At 46.6% G+C, this 19,833-nt stretch overlaps 2 protein-coding genes across 3 annotated transcripts in view; one reads left to right on the plus strand and one right to left on the minus strand.

Moving 5' to 3' along the window:
* Positions 1-13,955: 13,955 nt before the first annotated feature.
* Positions 13,956-16,682, minus strand: LOC102011394 (chromosome unknown open reading frame, human C1orf234). The gene is given in 3 exon segments (XM_013519471.1): positions 13,956-14,298; positions 16,380-16,525; positions 16,528-16,682. Coding segments are annotated over 3 exon segments (489 nt in total). The 5' UTR covers positions 16,568-16,682; the 3' UTR covers positions 13,956-13,995.
* A 2,848-nt stretch (positions 16,683-19,530) lies between these two features.
* Positions 19,531-19,833, plus strand: part of Kdm1a (lysine (K)-specific demethylase 1A) — a gene marked incomplete in the record, with an annotated part of 60,609 nt that continues 60,306 nt past the window's right edge. For both annotated transcript variants that reach the window (XM_013519586.1, XM_013519587.1), the window contains 1 exon segment: positions 19,531-19,833. In XM_013519586.1, coding sequence (XP_013375040.1) covers positions 19,546-19,833 — 288 coding nt within the window.

A 19,833-nucleotide genomic window follows, 5' to 3' on the forward strand; every position in this document is an offset into this window, starting at 1 on the left:
GAGGTCCTGAAGATCCTTCTACCACACAGGGAGGGCCATGCTCTCCACCCCTAGCGATATGGGAGCCTTTGCAGAGTTTGGAGCAGAAGAGTACATGATCCAACTCACCTCTTCAATGGAGCACTGTATTAGTTTGTTTTCTGTTACTATAACAAAATACCTGAGACTCAGAGATCTTTAAAAAGCAAAGAGGTTTATTGAGCTCACAGTTTTGGAAGCTGAAAGTCCAACTTTCAGCATGGCTGACTCTGAGGAGCCCCCACCCGCCGGTTGCATCAGATCCCAGTGAATAAAGTCATGGGAGGATGCATTGGGGGCAGGGGGTCACACAGCAACAGAGGAAGCCAGAGGAAGAGGGGCCAGGCTTGACCTTTTATTTTGCTTTTTTTGTTTGTTTGTTTGGTTGCTTTGTTTTGAGTTTGTTTGTCTTTTTGAGACAAGGTCTTGCTATGCACTTCAAGCTGGCCTTGAACTCACTCTGTAGCCCAGGCTAGCCTCACAGAGATCCTCCTGTGTCAGCCTCCTGAGTACTGGGACTACAGGGATGAGCCACTACACCTGGCTTCGGGCCTGTCCTTTTATAGCAACTCTCTCTTGACTACTAACCAGCGTTCCATAGAACTACATGGATTCCTTCGGAGGGGATCACTTTGTACTAGGTCCCATCACTTAAAGGTTCCACCACCTAAAGCCTCACCACATCGGGGCCCCAGCTCCTGTCCTGTAAACCTCTGGAAAGCACTGGCTCTGTGGGAGATGGTGGCTGTCTGCACAGCAGCAGAGGGAGTAAGATGTCAGAGTGTGGACACACTTGGAAGGTAGAACTGACAGATTCACTGGTGAGTGGGAGTTGGGGCAGAGCTCCAAAGTTCTGGGCCTGAGCAACTGGCAGAGGCGAATGGACTTTCCCTGGCAGCCGGGGGAGCTTGTGTGCAGCAAGGGGCGGGGGAGGGATGGGCGGAGGGCTCAGGACCAGGTGTGGTAATTTTCAGCTGTCCGAGTGAGTTGGGGAATAGGCATCTGAACATCTGAATCTGGACTGCCAGGAGTGTGGTGAAGAAACAGTTTAGAAAGACACAGTTTGGCAAACAGCAGTACGTATCTACATTGATCACCGAGAGTGAGGTGGAAAAAGGAAGAACCAGAGGACCGAGCCCAGAGGCCCAGGAAAGGCGTCTTGGGTGAAGGCAAACAGCACAAAGGCATGCGATGCGGCCCAGGTGCTCTCTATTGGAGAAACTTACCAGCAGAGGGTCAGAGGCATTGCGCTGTCCAACTCCCATCTTGTGGGGAAGACGTACGGGGGCCAGGGTGTAGCTGGGAACACCATGGAGTGAAACACCATGCTTGCTACTATGATTTTTTAAGCAGGTGTGAGTTCAGTCTTACAAGCAAAGAAAATCTGGCCTGAGCTCAGGCACCAGGGGAATAGCCTGCAGCACCTAGGGCCCATGGAGTCCCCCAGGGTCTGGACACCAGGTGGAGCCATTCTGCTCTGGGGAAGGGGTGTCTGCTTTCTCACCCACAGCTCCCTGGAGGGATGTCTGACTAAGGTTCATCCCCTGACCAAGGGGCCCCTCAAACATAAGCCCACCCAACGGGAGCAGAAATCAACGGGGCTTATAACAGGGGTGCTAAGGTTCCCTTGGCAAAGCTGGAGGAGGCTTTGTAGAAGGGAGGCCTGGAGCAACAGCACAAAGCCCACCGTGGCAACCACAACCTCTGGCCCTGGAGACCCCGCCAAGTCTGAGGAAGGCGCCACAATGAGGCTGGAGTCGTTGTCTGCGGCCCGGGGCTTGGTCCTGCGGGAGCCGCACAGGCTTCTTGCCCTGGCCATGGTGTCAAACCAGAAGCAGTGGCTACTCATGAGCTGACCAGCAGACAGTCCAAAGCTACGTGGTGACCCCGCACGGCCTGAGCCAGAGGTTCACGATGACCTGCGTGTCGGTGAGGACCCTGGCCGTCCCCATTCCTTCAGAATGGCCGGGCAGTTGTGGATTATGGGTTCTACCTGTCTATAGGAAGAAAATCTTCATGCATGGTGAGATCCACATAGTGAATTCCCAGGCATGTCTTGTGGGTGGGAATGTGGCCTGTGGCCATGAATGCTACCTCATGTCCAAGCAGGAAGGACCTACAGCCAGAGCACAAAGCAAGTCCTGAGGACACAGGGAGCGCTGCTCAATGCTCTGCCGGTTGGCCACTGTATCAGGGTTCACTAGAGGAGCAGATTTAATATTTCACTCTGTCTCAGGCTTTACAAGGCTATGCGGATGACAGGGGAAGTGGTGGAGGAACAACCAGCCTTAGGGCCAGAGTGTCCAGCGTGTTAGAGAAAAGCCAAGACCAGGGGCAGGCTTCCAGCAGTCCCCTGCAGTCAGGTGTGGGAGAAGGCAAAAGACCGTCTGCACCTGGGCAGCCGGAAGATCCAGTCAGAGGATGAAGACCTGGAGCTCAGCGCGGTCATGTGCAAGTCCGTATCAGGAAGCTGAAAGCTCTGTGCCGGAAGGCTGAAGGCGAATATCCAAAGGCGATGCGAAGCCTGGAACTCCTCCTCCCCAGCAGAGGGGAGACTTCCTGCTTTTTTCCCTTTTTATTCCATCCAGGCTGCAAGCCTACTGATTGGTGTCACCCGCACCCGGGGTGGACTTCCGTCTTCAGTAAGCCCATCGTCCAGTCACACCCAGAACTGTGCTAAACGAGTCGGCTAAGCATTTCAACTTCAATTAACTACAGTTAATCATCACAGTCCGCCCCTTCTCCACCTGACCCCCAGGTGCATTTCATTGAACCGTACTTAATCTCCAGATACAGTAACAAGTTCATAATGATACCTAACATAGTGCAGCTGTGCTGCTTACAAACAGAAGTGCACTAATTTCCCACCCCAAAGGAGAAAGGAGAGTTTTTCTCTTGGTGATATTTACTCCTAACGTTTCATAACCTAGACAACAGAACATAGCATTAACAGTACTTAAGAATTGTTATTAAGTCTATCAACTATGCTGCAAAGGAAGAGAATAAAGATGCCTGCTTAGTGTATTTATAAAATAGGAAAGAACAATTACAATTACAGTTACAATTATAATTACAATTGCAATTGCAATTACAATTACAATTACAATCTCTGTTTCAGTAACTGGTTATGGATTGTAGCTGGTATTGAGAACTATTTTCTTCTTCTGCCCATTCACCAAGCACTCCAGCAGGTCTTGGTTCTTTCCCTGGTGGTGTGATCCATACCTTTATTCCTGAAGGTTCTGGGCCATTTGCCATCCTCCCTGGATTGGGCTGTTGTCGTTTCCCACTGACCTTAATAACAGAGGGTGGGAATAGTAGGAGACACCCTAAGGGATCGCCTGCACTCCAAGTATATTCTCCCTTCCTCTCCTCCACTGAGGAGTAGTGGTCAATTTCCCCTTGATAGTCTGGATCAGTCACTCCTGCCAACACCATAACTCCGTTTTTAGCTTGTGTACTCTGAGGCATGAGGAGACCAAAATGACCAGAGGGAAATCTTATCTTCTAGTTTAGTAGAATCGTTGTCATGCTTCCTGGTACAAGTCTTCCCCCTCTCTGGAATTAAGACTTCTAAGCCAGCAGGACATAAGGTGACAGGAACAGGAAGCAAAAATGTTACTAGTGGATCCCTGGGTATAATGGTGAGCGGCACCATTCCCACTTCCACCCCTTGATTCCTGGACCTGTGAATCCTGGCTAGGGGAGACATAGTACCATATAATGGACGCATATACAGACCAGCTTGAAAGCATATACAGCCTTTTGAAGAACCGTGCCCCAGCCCTGCAAGGTACTGCGGCCTGGCTGGTGCTGTAACTGAGGCTTCAAAAGGCCATTTCCCCTTCCTATCAATCCAGCTGCTTCCTTCCAGATGGTGAGGACAGGTGAAGATCAGTGAATTCCATGAGCATGAGCCCACTGGCGTGAAATGTGTTCCTTGATCAGAAGCAATGCTGTGTGGAATTCCATGCTGGTGGATAAGGAATTCTCTAAGGCCATGGATAGTTGTTTCGGCAAAAAGCATTACATGCAGGGAAGGCAAATCCACACCCAGAATAAGTGTCTGTGCAAAGCACTGCCCTTTCCATGGTGGACTCGCTCCTGTATAACCAGCTGCCACCATGTCACAGGCTGATGACCCTGGGGTGCTCAGTGCTGATCTTTGCTGCTGGGACATAGGAGATTCAGCAGTGGCTATAGCCAGATCAGCCTTGGTGAGTGGAAGCCCGTGCATAATCTCCACCCCTGCCACCATGACCACTTTGTTCATGAGCCCACTGGGCAATGACGGGGTGCCAATGGAAAAGGTTGACTGCTATCCACCAAACAGGTCATCCTATCCACTTGATTATTAAAGTCTTATGCTGAGGTCGCTTTTTGGTGAGCATTTACATGGGACACAAATACCTTCACATACATCCTTTACCTATGTGGAGAGGTCTATGCACATACCTCTTCCCTGAATATCTATTACCAATTTTCCAATCAGGTTCCTTCCAAGTTCCTGATCATCCAGGGTTGGCTACAGCCCATGAATCAGTGTACAGTCACACATCTGGCCATTTTTTCTTTCAGGCACAATGTATGACCACATGCACTGCCCAAAGGTTGACCCACTATGAAGATTTCCCTTCACCACTGTCCTTGAATGATGTCCTGGAAAAGGGTTATAGTGCTGAAGTGGCCCATTTCTGAGTGTGCCTGCATTATGTGCAGAACTATCTGCAAATCAGGCCCTCTCCTTGTCTTCCTCTGCCAGCTGATTATGTGGTATATTCCATGAGGCCATAGATACCTACCAGGGGACAGAAGGCAGTATAGCAGGAGTAGGAACCATGGATTTGGGGCAGCTTCTTCACATAACTTACTTGTACCTTCTGAACCTGCTCTGGCTCCATCACACATGTACCACTTCCATTTAATGATGGACTATTGCTGTGCACATCCAACTTTATGACTCAGTAGATCAGACAGTACCAGGGTCATGATGAGCAGCTCAGTTTTCCTGGTGACCTGGTGTCCCATGGTCAGCATTCAGTTTCCACTAAGGATCCGTAGCAAGCCAGGAGCTGTTTTTCAAAGGAGAAGTAGTTGTCTGCAGATGATGGCAGAGCCTTGCTCCAAAATCTGAACGGCTTTTGCTGTGATTTAGCTGTGGGGGCCTGCCAGAGACTCCAAACAGCATCCATACCTGCCACTGACACTTCAAGTGCCATGAAGTGTATCGTATGGTCCCAGTGGCAGAGCAGCCTGCACCGTAGCCTGGACCTGTTGCAGAGCCTTTTCTTGTTCTGCGTCCCACTCAAAATCAGCAACTTTCCAAGTCACTCAGTAAATGGATCGGAGTAAAACACCTAAGTGAGGAATATGGTGCCTCCAAAATCAAAATAGGCCCACTAGGGCATTGCACCTTTTTTTTAGTTGTAGGGAAAGCCAGATGCAACGACTTATCATTCACCTTAGGCCCTACTGGTCTCCTAGAAATTTCACTGAGGTAAGAGGGACCTTGAATTTTAGTTAGATTTAGTTCCCACCCCCGGCACACAAATGCGTTACTGACAAGCCCAGAGTGATCGCTACCTCCTGCTCACTTGGTTCAACCAGCATAATATCATCAATGTAAAGGACAATGCGATACCTTATGGAAGAGAAATACAATCAAGATACCTGCAAACTAAGTTGTGACCCAGGGCTCGAGAGTTAATATAACCCTGAGGCAGGACAGTGAGGGAGTATTTGCTTTTCAGCCTTGCCAGCTGAAAGCAACTTGTTTCCGGTGGGCCTTAGGGATAGGTACAGAGAAGGCATCTGCCAAATCTACAGCTGCATGCCAGGTACCTGGTGGTGTGCTAATCTGCTCAAGCAAGGACACCACATCTGATACAGCAGCCGTGTCTCGGTTACTCTTCTCTTGTTACTGAGACAAAATACCCAACGCCCAAATTAAGGAGGGAAAAGTTTACTTAGCTCACAGTTTGTGGAGGTTTCAGTCCACACTTAACTGGCTCCAAGGCAGAGTGGTACATGGCAGAGGACAACAGTTCATGGCAGCAGAAAACAGCAAAAGCAACAAGAGCAAAAAGGGAGGAGCAACAAAAATACACTTTCTGTCCCTTATATTGTCTATAGGCTACCCGCCCTAGGGTGAGTGTAGCACTCACACCTATAATCCCAGCACTAAACAATGAATCAATCACAAACTCTAGATTCAGCCACCCCCATAACTGCATGAGGCTTTGGAGGGGACATCTAGACATAAGCCATAACAAGCTGCAAGGGGAGTCACCACTTGATTCAGTTTATGGTAATCCACCATTATTCGCCAAATCCCCTCTGTCTTTTGCCCAGGCCAAATGGGAGAATTAAATAGAGATATGGTGGGAACCACCACCCCTGCATCCTTTAAGCCCTTAACAGTGGTATTAATTTCTCTAATCCCTCCATGGATGCAATTTTGGTTTTGTTTTACTATTTTTAAAGGCTTTAGTGGCTGCTAGAGTTGGCTTTTATTTCTCTAGTTTCCTGGAGTTGGCCCTCTAATTCCTCTAATTTCCCGGAGTTGGCTTTCTAATTGATCACCTTAACAATCCTATTTCTCCAGAGCCACTCCTGGTACCAAAATCTATTTTGGCTAGGGCTCACTAGAAGAACACATGTCATGTATGTGTATTCTATATCAAGGTTTACAGGGTAGGCTTGTCATGGCCGCCTGCACAGTCTGGTGGGGAAGGGTGCCAGAGGGCAGTCTACACACTGGAGAGCCGGACGGTTCAGTCAAAGGTCAAAGACTTGGAGCTCACTGCAGGGTCCCGTGTAAGTCTGTATCAGGAAGCTGAAGAGACTACACTGGAAGGCTGAGGAATCTGTACTAGAAGCCTAGAGACAGATGTCCAAAGGTGATGGAGAAGTCTGGAGCTCTTCTAAGAAGCAGAAGCAAGACTTCCTTGTTCTTTTGCTTTTTATCCCATCCAAGCTTCAAGTCTATTGGTTGGTGCCACCCACACCCAGGGTGGATCTTCCCCCTTTGGTAAGTCAACCACCCAGCCATGCCCAGAACCATGCTAAACCACCCAGCTAGGGGTTCTTATTCAAGTTGACACCACAGTTAACTATTGTAGCCACAACACCAGATTGGGAGGGGGAGGGTCAGCTTGATTGGCCTTGGGATCTTCCCAGGAGATCGGTGAAGCACATTCTAGATGTGTCTGGATATGTCATCGAGGTGTGGCTTTGGGTCTATTTATGGTCTGTGGCCCACTCCTCTTGAGCATTGTTCCCCTGTTCTGCTTCCCAGCCACCCTGACCTAAGCAACTTTGCTTCTCCTGCTTTCCACCATGGTGGTCCTGCCTTGGAACCAGCTGACCATGGAAGACATCCCCTGCAACACGAGCTGAGTTAAACCTCTCCTCCTGTAAATTGTGGGTTTTGGGTATTGTAGCTCAGAGACAGGAAGAGTAGTACACCATTCATGCAGAGGATGGGAGCATAGTCCTTGAGGCCCAAGGCACATACATCGTGATGACTGTGGCCAGCGAAGCGTAATAGTCCTGCTACAGTCAGAAAGTGAAGCGCCAGTAAGGCCGCCTAGGACTGGGTGTGGCAGACAGCGATAGTACAGGGGATGTATTCAGTATTCCAATAAAGTAGGTGTGTGCTATGGGCCCCTGCCTAGATGGGTGTTAGAGGCTGTTCAACAGAGCCTGTCCAGATCCGGAGACAGGACAGGTTATTTACCCTCTACTTGATCTGTTTACTGTGACTGTGTAGGTCCTTGCTAGATCAGCTGGGGTTTCTTGTGTCCCCCAGATCAACCAGGCAATCTGCAGTTGTCCCAGAGCTCTGGCCTCCATAGGAGCCCAGGGGACACCATTCTGCTCCCAAAGGCAACCTCTAGAGACCATGAAAAGTGGTGACAGGGCAAAGACCTATTGCGCAGATACGGCAACCACAACAGAGGAGATGGGTGGTAGAAAAGAGACTTCTCACAGTAAAGGCAGTGTCAGAGTTGCCTGTCCAGACAGTCTGTCCATCACTGTCTTAGTTACTTTTCTCTCATTGCTGAGACAAAATACCAGACACCCAAAATTAAAGAAGGAAAGGTTTATTTCAGTCCAGGGCCAGGGATATAGCTCAGCAGCACAAGCGCCTGCCTGGCAAGTGCAAGGTCCTGAGTTTCATTCCCGGTACCAAAAATAAATAAATAAATAATAAAAAGTTTTCAGTCCATAATCAGCTGGCTCCAAGGCAGGGTGGCATGGCACAAGGGACAACAGTTCAAGGTGGCAGAAGACCGCAAAAGCAACAAGAGTGAAATGGCAGAAGAGCAAGCCTCTTTTCCTCCCTTATACTGTGAGCAGGCTACCTGACCCTGGGTGGGTATAGCATTCACACCATCTCTGTGCCCTCCTCTTGCACAGGCTCAGGATGTTTACAAAGTGAGGACCCTGCACCCCTGCTAAGTCGCTTAGTTAAACTTCTAGTCTTCTCAAGTTGACACAATGCATCAACCATTACAATCACTAAGAACCGAAAGTCATGTCCACCCTATTAGTTGTCCTTCAGATGGAGCAATGTGAACTTATCAGCCAATAGTTAGAGTCTATGTAGACTCAAAAAATAGGGTAAATATTTACAGAGGCCCTGGAGTCCTGACTCAGCAAGTGCTCCCCCACCCCCACCCCCACCCCCACAACCTGGTGCTACACAGAGCGACGAGGAAGTGGCTGACACGGGCTCATGGAGCTGTCTGTGCCCAGGCCACCTCCACACGGAGAGAGGAGCAAGCAATTCCATGTTGACAGCCCATTGTCAGATTGGGACATATCAGGAAATTTTAGTCCATGATGAAGGTGGTCACCACAGCAGTAAGAGTCTGGGTGCCATCTTCTTGAGGGAAGAAGACAGCCATCCAGAGGTCAAAATCCTGTCCAGGGTGGTCAGAACCAGTGTAACTATAGCCAGTTGTGAACCTGTGACAGGTTATTGTGCCCAGGGCACCTTGGGCCAGAGGCCAGTGTCTCTGGAGGGTAGTATACCTGGCTGCCCGTATCTTCCACATGGGTCAAACTGAGTCTCACTGGGTCACCTCAGTCCTGCATGGGGGCTGCCATTGTGGCGAGTCCAGGCACGGGTCTGGTGCTCTAAAGAGAACATGATGCCCACATCATTGATGCTTTTTCCATTCCAGAAGCTCTCTGCAGTGTGCGGTGGCTTACTGTGCCTCCTGTGTCCCATACAGAGCAAGTGTGTTGTTGAACTGCTGCAGTTGTTTCCATAGTGAGGCTTACCATATGGATATTCTCCCAATGGTCCAGTGCTGCGTGGCCTAAGGGGACTGGAGATTCGGTAGCACTTTAGGAATGGCATGTGAAGCTGTGCAAAAGGGACTGTTTACAAGGACCTGAGCAGGACATAGGGAGCCCACAAGGACAGTGCAGTACCCTTGCCCAGGTAACTGCAGGGATGCTACCACCCCAGGCCCAAAGACATCCTAAGGACAGAGTCATGTAGCGAGAGCTCCTTGAGACCCTCGTAGTCCAAGGCTAGCCTGAGTTGAGCCCTCAGGAAGAACCTAGGGGAATAAGCACTTCAATCTTCTTTCCTCTGGGCTTCCAGAGATCCCCATTGGTCAAGCCCACCTGGAGATCACATTGCCAGGGAACCCGAAGATGCCATCCATGTAATTTAGGCCTCTGGCAGAAAAGTCAGAAAAGAGATGGAAACTGGACCCAGAGGGGCAAGAAGATGTGTGACCCACAAGAAAGGGTTGTGATTTTAAATAAGGAATCTTCACTAAGGAGTTATTCGAGCAAACATTTGAAGGGGTAGAGTAACTCACCTGCTTTGGTCTGAGTGTATCCCCCAAAATTTGTATGTTGGAAACTTAATCTCCAGGGCAGCAATATTGGAAGGTGTAGCCTTTGGGAGGTGCCTAGGTCGTGCATCCACTCTCCTGAGTGGGTTGACGCTGTTACCAAAAGGTTCGGCAAAGACAGTTCATTCCTTTTTTGCCCTTCTACCTTCTGCCATGTGAGAAGATAGCATTCCTCCCCTCCGGAGGATGGAAAGTTCAAGATATCATCGTGGAAGACCACACCTGTAGGTACCTCCTACAGGTACCTCCTACTTGACCTTGCCAGCCCCTAGGATTATGAGAAATGCATTTTTGGCCCCGCATAGTAACATATGCCTAGAATCCCAGTACTCTAAGAGGCTGAGGCACACGGATTGCAAGTTTGAACCCAACCTGGGCAAGTTAGTAACTTAGAGATCCTTTCTCAAAATAAAAAATTAAACAAGGCTAGGGATGTATCTTAGTGTGAAGGTCCTGGGTTCAATTCCCAGTACTAGGAAAACTCAACAAAACAAGTGAACTTATGTACCTTATAAATTCTCAGGCATTTATTTATAGCAGTATAAAATAGACTAAGACAGGAACTGGTGGCAGAGGAGTGGGCGTTCTTAACAACACCTCAAAGTATGGAAGCAGCTTTGGAACTGAATAATGGGTAGAGGCTGGGAGAGTTTTGAAGTGCACACTGGAAAAGCCTGTATTACTATGCCCAGAGGCTTAAGGCCAGCACTGGTGAGGGGCAGAGGAGGAGAAAGCTAGAGGGAAACCTCAGTCTTCCAGAGATGGCTTGAACAGTCATGATGGCGAAGACCATTCTGATGCAGTCTCAGACAGAAAAGGACAAGGTATGGGAACCTTGTGCCGGGCGTGGTGGCACAGGCCTGTAATCCCAGCACTCGGGAGGCTGAGGCAGGAGGATCGTTTGAGTTCGAGGCTAGCCTGGGCTACAAAGTGAGCTCAAGGCCAACCTGAACTGCATAGCAAGACCCTATCTCAAATAGACACACACACACAAAAAAAGGTATGGGAACCTGGAAGGAAGATCATCCTCGCCATCAAGTGACAAAGAGCTTGTCTGAATTGAGTCTGTATTCTAGATCTTTATGGAAGGCAGAACTTAAGAGCGATTAACTAGAGCATTTGGCAGAGGAAGTCTTTAAGCTCCAAAGCATTCAGAATGCTGCATGGTCCCTCTTCAGTAATTACAGTGAAATGTGAAAAGACCAAAGTGATTTTTTAAAAAGAGTACGATTTGCAATTAAAAGGAAAATATTCCATAAAGACTTGGAAAATTTTTAGCCTGAGTAAAGAACTGAAGAAGTGTAGTTAGCAGAGAAAACAACTGTGGCCAAGCAACTGTTGGATAAGGATATTAGAGTGGACAGAGCGAAGCCAAATGCTTTATAAATTATCTGATATCAAGTATAATCTTTATTATCTAATATCAAGTATTTTTTTACAGTAGCACAAACAGACTAAGACACCATCTGTGATCGATAAACTTTATGGTGTCAACTTGACTGGCTTAGCAGCTACCTAGGGCATTATTAGTAAAGCATATTTCTGGGTGTACCTGGGTAGGTCATTGAGGTGCGACCTTTAGTACTATATGTGGTCCCTGGCCCCTTCTTCTCGGGCATTATTCCCCTACTCTGCTCTCTTGCTGCCATGAACTAAGCATCTTTGCTCTGTCATACCCTTCCTCCATGATGTTTCTGCCTTGACACCACCTAACCATGGACTGAACTCCTGAAACTGTGAGTTAAATTAAACTTCTCCTTTAAATTGTGGGTATCAGATAACTTATCTCAGAGATAAGAAAGCTAATACACCATCTATCTAATCCTAACAAAAACTCTATATGACCCATAGATCCTTGTTTTACAGTGGAGGAGAGCAAGGCACAAGAATAAACAACTTAGAGTTGTCTAATATCATATACTTGAGAGTTGGTAGAGTTGGGACTTGAACCCAGGATATGCCCAGTGATCTTGCTCTTAAACAAAATAGGATATAGGCAGATCATCCAAAAATGAGAGGGCAGAAAAAATGTCAAGACTCCTAAAACTGTGATTGACATACATAGATGCTATTTATTGAGCACTGACTGTATACTAGCCACTGTGTTAATTAGTATGGGAAGGCTAAAGATGAACAAGATACATTTGTTCTCAAAGAGACCATCATCTAGTTAGAGAATAGGAAGGAAATATAGGAATGTATACAAATCAAGTCTCAGCAGACTGGGACACATTCTATGATAGAACCACAGACAGAATGTTCCAGAACACTAAGGAAGGAGGTTCCTATGTCTGGCTTGTGGGAAGCTTTCTGGAGGCAGTGGCTTTGGAAGAATTGAAAGATTATGTTAACAGAAATGGGAAAATAAGGGATTCTAGGAAAGAAACAATGTGAGCAAAGACATGAGTGCTTTTTGGGGACAGCCAGTCATCTGCTTGGTTAGAAGGCATGAGATTTGTGCTGAGAAAGATTTTAGGTGGGACACCAGCATGACCTCAGGTCACACTGGCTCACCGTGAGGTGATGGTTTCTTTTCCCCTATGGAAAAATCCCAGCATGGTGCCAGCCGGTCTCAAAATCTAACCCTCACTCATCTCAACTTGGTCGGGGGTGTTGCTGTGTGGTGGATTGCGTACAGGGCCTTTGCACTGACCTACATTCCCAGCCCTTTTTGGTTTTATTTTCTGAGACAAGGCCTTGCTCAGTTGCCCAGGCTGGGTTTGAACTTGCAGTCCTCTTGCCTTAGCCTCCCAGAGTGCTTGGATCACAGGTCTGTGTCACTACCCCAGCTAATTCCACTTTTTAACACCAAATACAGAAAACGCCTCTCCTTCGGTGAGCAGTCAAGCTCTGCTTCCATCCTAACATGGTTTCGTTTTCATTGTCTTTATTTTTACAGTTGTGTCCTATTTAAGCCAATGATAGTTTTTTAAAAATTATTTATGTATTTTTTACAACAGATAAATTTAAGAAAAAGAGAGTTGATTTAAAGGGATAATTTTGAGTTACACATTCAGATGGTTCGTGGCTCTGACAAAAACTCCAAAGGCAGTACACAAATGACGTGCAGAACACCTTAGTGGAAAGTTTAAAAGCACATGAGGGGAGTAGAGGGGGAAGAAATCTGGAAAGGGGCCTGGGCACCATGGGCAGGAGGGTGGGTTTGATTCTGTTGACTATGGGCATGGGACATTGACTGAGGAGTAGGCAAGGACTGTGGCCAAGGTAGCCCTTGGCCGGGCTCACTGGGGCTTGCAGGAGTGAGCACCAGCTGGGCAGTGGTGGGGAGACTCACTGGGACCTGGCATAGCCACGGAGAGGTGCCTGGTTGAAAGAGGAGGGGTGTGCTTCAGAGCCTCATCAGCTATGCCATCTGCTTCCTGCTGATAGACAGGTTTGTTCTCCAGAGATGACCTTTCAGCCTCTCATCCTGCTGGCTCCTTGGCACCCCTCCCATGTGGCTCACTAGGATCATTCAACAGCTTCCTACTGAGACTCACAGGGGAAGGGGGGCACTATGGCTGGATATGGTTTGTTCCCTACAAAAGATTGTGTGCTGGAGGCTTGGTACCATTGCAATGGCACCGAGAGATGGTGGAACCTTTAAGAGGTGGCACCTAGTGGGAGGTCATTAGGTTATTGGGAAAACCACCCTTGGGAGGAAGTAATGCTCATTTCAGGGAGTGAGTGAGGTTTCTTAGAATTGGTTACCTTGAGGGGCTTGTTATGAAGCAAGTTTGGCTTTTTTGGCTCTCTCTGTTATTTTCTCTCTTACCCTGCATCCTCCCTCCCTCTCTCTCTCTCTCTCTCTCTCTCTCTCTCTCTCTCTCTCTCACACACACACACACACACACACACACACATACACGTAGCTGCCCTCACCCTGTGATATGCTTGCTCTTCCCTGAGGCCCTCTCAGGGAAGAGCATTGCCCATGCTATGCTCTTAGACCTCTGGAATTGTGAGCTCAAGAAACCTTTTTCTTTATAAAGTTTGTAGTCTCATGTACTGTATTACAGCAACAACGCTAATAACAACAAACCAGACTAACACATTGAGTGGAGATAACATCAGCAGAGGCTGGCTTGCCTCAGTCTCATTAGGCCTGGGAATTGGAAGTACAATCAGAAACGATGGAGAAGATTGAGTTTTGCCTCTCCAGTATGTATTTCTTCCTGGGGAAACGCTGGTATTTGCTTGACGGCCTGCAGCGATTCATTTTATTCCATAGGATGAACATCTGATTTTCCAGGACTTTCAGTTTCATCTCACTGAACAAAAGCCGTTCGAGGATCTTGTCCTGGAGAGCAAAGCAGGCATACATTTTCTCTACTTCTTTCATGCTCTTGGCATTGTTGTTGTTGGAGCCAGCTTCTGGTGTCTTTGGCTTCTCTTCCTTCACCTAAGCTCCTCACCACCAGGAAGAGGGAAAATTTGGTGAATAATGATAATCCCTTCCCACACCGAATACCTGCTCTCCCTGCCGTGATCTTAAATCAATTTTCACACCCGTCTACAAGGGGAGCACCTTCCCTTCATTTTGTGGATAATAGAATTAAGGTCCCCTGAAGAAAAGTCACATTCTCATTTTCATATAGACCCCAAGAATCCATGATGGCCTTTGGTTCACAGGAATAATCTGCCAGTTGCAGATGACATAAAGCCCTTAACTCAAATGATACCTGTCTCCAGGGTCATTTCCCACTGTGGCCCTCTGAGCATTTTTTCAGCCCCAGGAGAACCTCTGATTGCAAAGTCTCAGTGGTCTCCTCACATGCTCTTCCCTCTCTAATCATTAACTTTCCCCCGTTCCTCTCCTCTTAATTCGTAATACTGTTTTCTTCTTTTTTTGGATTCAGTTACAAACTTATGGATCTTTAATATTATTTATTTTATTATTTAATTTATTTTAGTAAATGTTACAAAAATATCCATATTCCCATACCATATTCCTTACTTAAGAAAAAAAATATCACAAATATAACTGAAATCCTCAATGGATCTCCATCTTACAAGTATTCCCCTGCCCTCCTGAAAATCATCTCATCAACTGTAATCCTGAATTTGATATTTATCTCTCCGTGGATTTTTTTCCAGCACTAGAGATTGAACCCAGAGTCTTTGCATTAGCTAAATCTCTAGCCCTTTATTAAAATTTTTAACAGGTCTCATTAAATTGTCCAGGCTGAGCTTGAACTTGCAATCCTCCTGCCTTGATTTCCCAGAATACAGGGATTATAAATATGTGCCACCATGCCTGGAATTCATGCATTTTTTTTATGGGAGGCTGTTTTGCCTCACTGGGTGACCTGTGGCAATGTCTGTAGATATTTTTGGTTGCCACAGGTGGGGGTGGGGTTATACTGGCATCTCCTGAGAAGAGACCAGGGATGCTGCTGAACTTCCAACAATGCACAAGACAGCCTTCATGACAAAGAATTATTCTTCTCGGAATGTAACATCAAGGTTGGGACATCTTGCCTCAAGATACTGTCACTATACATACGCAGCCATAAATAGTAGAAAGTATTGTTTTGCCTTTTCTTCTTCTTCTTCTTTTTAGACAAGTTCTCACTATGTAGTCCAGACTGCCTTGAACTCATTATATAGTCCAGGATGGTCTCTGACTCACAGTGATCCTCCTGCCTTAGCCTCCTAAGTGCTGGGGTTACAAGCACGAGCCACTACACCAGATACATGTTTTTAAAACTTATATAAAAGCTACTCCCTATAGTATGGATGTGGAATGTCCCCCAAAGGCCCATGGGTTAAAGGGTTGCTCCCCAGACAGTGGTGCTATTGGGAAGTGGTGGAACCTTTAAGAACTGGGGCCTAATGGGAGATTTTCAAGTCATAGAAGAGGGTTTTTTTTTTTTTTTTTTTTTTTTTTTTTTTTTTTTAGCTCCTTTTCAACTATCTGGCCAGGAGGTGAATGATTTTGCTCCACTGTGCCCACTCACCAGAGGCCTAAAAGCAATGGATCCACCTGACTATGGACTGGAACCTCCAAAACTGTAAGCCAAAATAAACTTTCCCTTTTCCCTTTATAAATTGATTATTTCAAGTATTTGTTACAGTAATAGAAAGCTAATACAGTTTCATCATCTATGTATATTTCTGCTATCTTATTATATTTTAGAGTTTTGTCTATGTTGGTACATGTATCTAGTTTATTCATTTAAGTATTTTTCCACTTAAAGTAGTTGATACTATTACTGAAGCAGGGAACACGTTGACATCAATCAGGAAAGAGGAGAGTCTAGGGTAGTCCCTATTTTATAGCTGAAGCAACTGAAGTCTTGTGGAGGGAAAGGATTTATCCACTATCACCCACAAGGAAATCACAGGGTAGGGACTTAGGCCAGAGTCTTGAATTCCTCAGTCTTGCCCCATTATCCTGACACCTTCTCTATTTCTGCTTCCCACCCAATCTAGCTGAATATCCCATAATCCTCAGTGACAGCTAAGCCCCCTCTTGCTCACCTGTGGGGGTTCTGAGGGGGTGGCTTTGGATTCATACTTGACCAGCCAGTTGCTAAGCAACAGAAGAAGGAACAGGAACCCAAACAAGAATGGCTTGTAGTATATCAGCCAAGTCACCAGTGCTCCTATCATGCCTGGTGAAGGGTAGAATGGAGACTCCTAAAAAGAAGTATTAATTCCCCCAACATTATGGTGCAGAGCACACAGGCCCCAGAACCCTGCCTTCATCTCCTCTATGACAGGAGTCACAGCCACCAGCTCCTCTGGGTCATAACCAGTTCCCTCCTACACCCAGCTGCCACATAACAATAATATAACTACTCTTACATCTTAAGCACCCACTATGTGCCAGGCTCTTTGACAGGCAGTTTGCAAGCACCAGCTCATGACGTCCTCACAAAAGCCAGGTGATGTAGGGCTTAGCCACATCTCACTTTTCATTCGACAGTACTTCTGGGTCCAGCCACTGTGTGCAAATTGGTCAATGACACACAGTACCTACACTCATGTGGGGGAGACTGCAGAGAAAAATGACCCAGGACTTGGAAGTAAAGCAAAAAGATTACTGTGTGCACATTCACAGTCATAATAGAATGTTGTTTAACAAGACTGTCTCCTGGTTACCTGAGAGGATAATTTCGTTTGAGTTACTTTTTTTTTTTTCTTCTTTCTTTTTTGAGACGGTCTCGCTATGCAGTTCAGGCTGGCCTTGAGCTCACTTTGTAGCCCAGGCTGGTCTCGAACTCGCAATGATCCTCCTGCCTCAGCCTCCCAAGTGCTGGGATTACAGGCGTGCACCACCACGCATGGCTGATTTACTATTTAATATTGATTAGGGTTCCTACTCTGTAAAGTCAGATGTTACTTTTAAAAAAACGGACAAGTTGCTCTAGCAATCCCACTTCTGGAAATATTATTCAGCCTCAAAAAGGAAGGAAATCGTGATGTGTTACAACACGACTGAAACTTGACATTATTCTAAGTGAAATGTGCCCAAAAAATACAGTAATGATTCTCTTTATATGAAGTACCTGGAGCAGTCAAATTTACAGAAGCGGTAGAATGGTGGCTGCCAGGGGCTGCAGGGTGGGGAGAAAGAGGAGTTATTGTTTAACAAGTTCAGAGTTTTGCAGATGAAGCATTCTAGAGATTATGTAACAATGTGAGTGTACTTAACACTACTGAATATTACACTTAAAATCGCTAAGATGGTACATTTTTAAGACAGTAAATTTTTATGTTATGTGCATTTTACCACAAAAACCCAAGACGAATTTAATCATTTCTGAGGAAAAACGGAAAAGTTGTAAGTTCATTTCTTTATTGCCAATAGATGCAAATGAATTCTGTCTAATAGAAAAGAAAACGCTAAACTTTACTGTCTTATGGACTTGAATATTAACTTTTTTCTTATTTAACTTTGCAACCTCATTCCAGCATTCTGCTCTCCACTGACTGGTGACCACAAAGCATTGTCTTATATCTTCCTTTGATCTAGTTTTATCCTGCTGGATCTTTCAATGGTGAGTTAAATGTCTGTAATATGCTTATTATTTTGTATGACAATTCTTTATCAGCTTTGCTGGGTGGGTGTGGTGGCGCACATCTGTAATTCCAGCTACTCAGGAAAATGCACAAACGTTAATCCTTTGCTTCTCTTCTTTCTCCTTAGCTGTTACCTCTATTTGCCTTGATATTTCTAAATAGCATACTTACACTATTTTTTCTTGTGGTCTCAATTGTGGCAGTATGTATACCTTTTATGATGGAAGATTTAGCTCCTATGCAAACCTCCTCCATCCCCACCTCATCAGCCCTTCCCAAAACCCCTTCATCTCTCTCGCTTGCAAACGCTCTTCTCTCCATTCTCCCAATATAATTCCATCACTTGGGTTATCCATCGATTATGTTTATTATGGCCACGTCAATGTAAGTTCACAGCAGAGACCTATATTGCACTGCGATTTCATTTTCTTTCTTGCCTAGCTTTTCTTGCCTGAGTTGGCACCTTCATTTGTTTAGTTTTTCTTTAATTCAACGTCATTGAAACAGCCTACATAAAACAAATATACCTATATTACATGTATGGTTTAATGAGTTTTGGCGAATATTTACACCCTTGTTACCAACACCCTAATCAAGATGCAAAGCATTGCCATTAGCCCCAGTAAATTTCCTCCTGCTCTCTAGCTGTCAACCCTCCACTGTCACAAGAAACCACTCTTTGGATTTTATCACTAAAAAGAGTTTTACCAGTTCCTGGATTTCATGTAAATGGACTAGTATTTCAAAAAGCTATACTTTGAAAAGACAAAAAGGCAAGCTGGGCGCGGGGCGCACATCTGCAATCCCAGCATGAAGCAGGCTGAAACAGGAGAATTGAGACGCTGTCTCAAAACAAAACAAAACAAAACAAAACAACAAAACAAAACAAGACCGGGAGTGTAGCTCAGTAGTAGAGCGCCCCTAGGTTCAAAAACTAGTACTGCAAAATGAATGAACGGATGAATGCAAGTGTAGATCTGTGTTAACAGTTGGAAATAAGTTCGGAGAACACAAGACCTGTTCCAATGTTGGATCCGGGAGGGTTTCCTGGAAAAATTAAATGAATAAACAACTCCATTATTAGAAAGAAATGATCTGGTGTAGCACAGGTGTCATGTGGGTGCTGATGGAGGGGACCTGGAGGTACGAGCGAGGGGCGTGAATGCGGAGGGGATCCAGACAGAAGGCAGAACACGAAGAGAAATTGCATTTGGAATCAAACGAGAGTTTCTGATTATTTCCATTCTCTTACCACCGAAACTCGTGAGCTCAAGTTTTTTCCAGTGCACGGAGGACAACACAGATAAATACGAAATCTACCGGTCCGCTTCAGTATTTTCACTCATTAGACTCTTTAAAAGCTCTTAAAAAGCGAGAATTTCATAATTCAACCTTTGTCCCGTAATAGCTATTAGTTAATACTCCTTGAATTGACTAATGGGAGAATGAATGAGAGAATGACGCAAGTGCCCGAAGGAAACTGTCGCCTTCGGAGGCGCAGTCTGGCCCAGAAGCCCGGAACTCTCCGCCTGCAAGGGTCGAGTCCCTCAGCTGCGGAGCCGCTCTAGCCAGCTCTGCGCACTCGCGCGCGGAGCCGCTCTAGCTTCCAGGATGCCGCTCTATGGCAGCTGGGAGGGGCGGGGCCCGTGGGCGGTGCGGGGCCTTTTTGTCTAGACGCGGCGGGAGCGCGCACAGCTCGAGCATACGCGGCGGCGTTTGGCGGCGCGCGGGTTGCGTGACGGGAGGCAAGGAGTGGAGAGGCTGCTCCGGACTCACGGAGCGACAGACCGAGTGGCTCTTGCGGCCGTGGGCTGCCAGGCGGCCTGAGATGTTGTCCGGAAAGAAGGCAGCGGCGGCGGCGGCGGCAGCGGCGGCGGCAGCGGCGGCCGGGACGGAGACCGGACCCGGG

The sequence above is a fragment of the Chinchilla lanigera genome, unplaced genomic scaffold, assembly GCF_000276665.1.
Source record: "Chinchilla lanigera isolate Chin_1 unplaced genomic scaffold, ChiLan1.0 scaffold00051, whole genome shotgun sequence".
Classification (NCBI taxonomy): domain Eukaryota; kingdom Metazoa; phylum Chordata; class Mammalia; order Rodentia; family Chinchillidae; genus Chinchilla; species Chinchilla lanigera.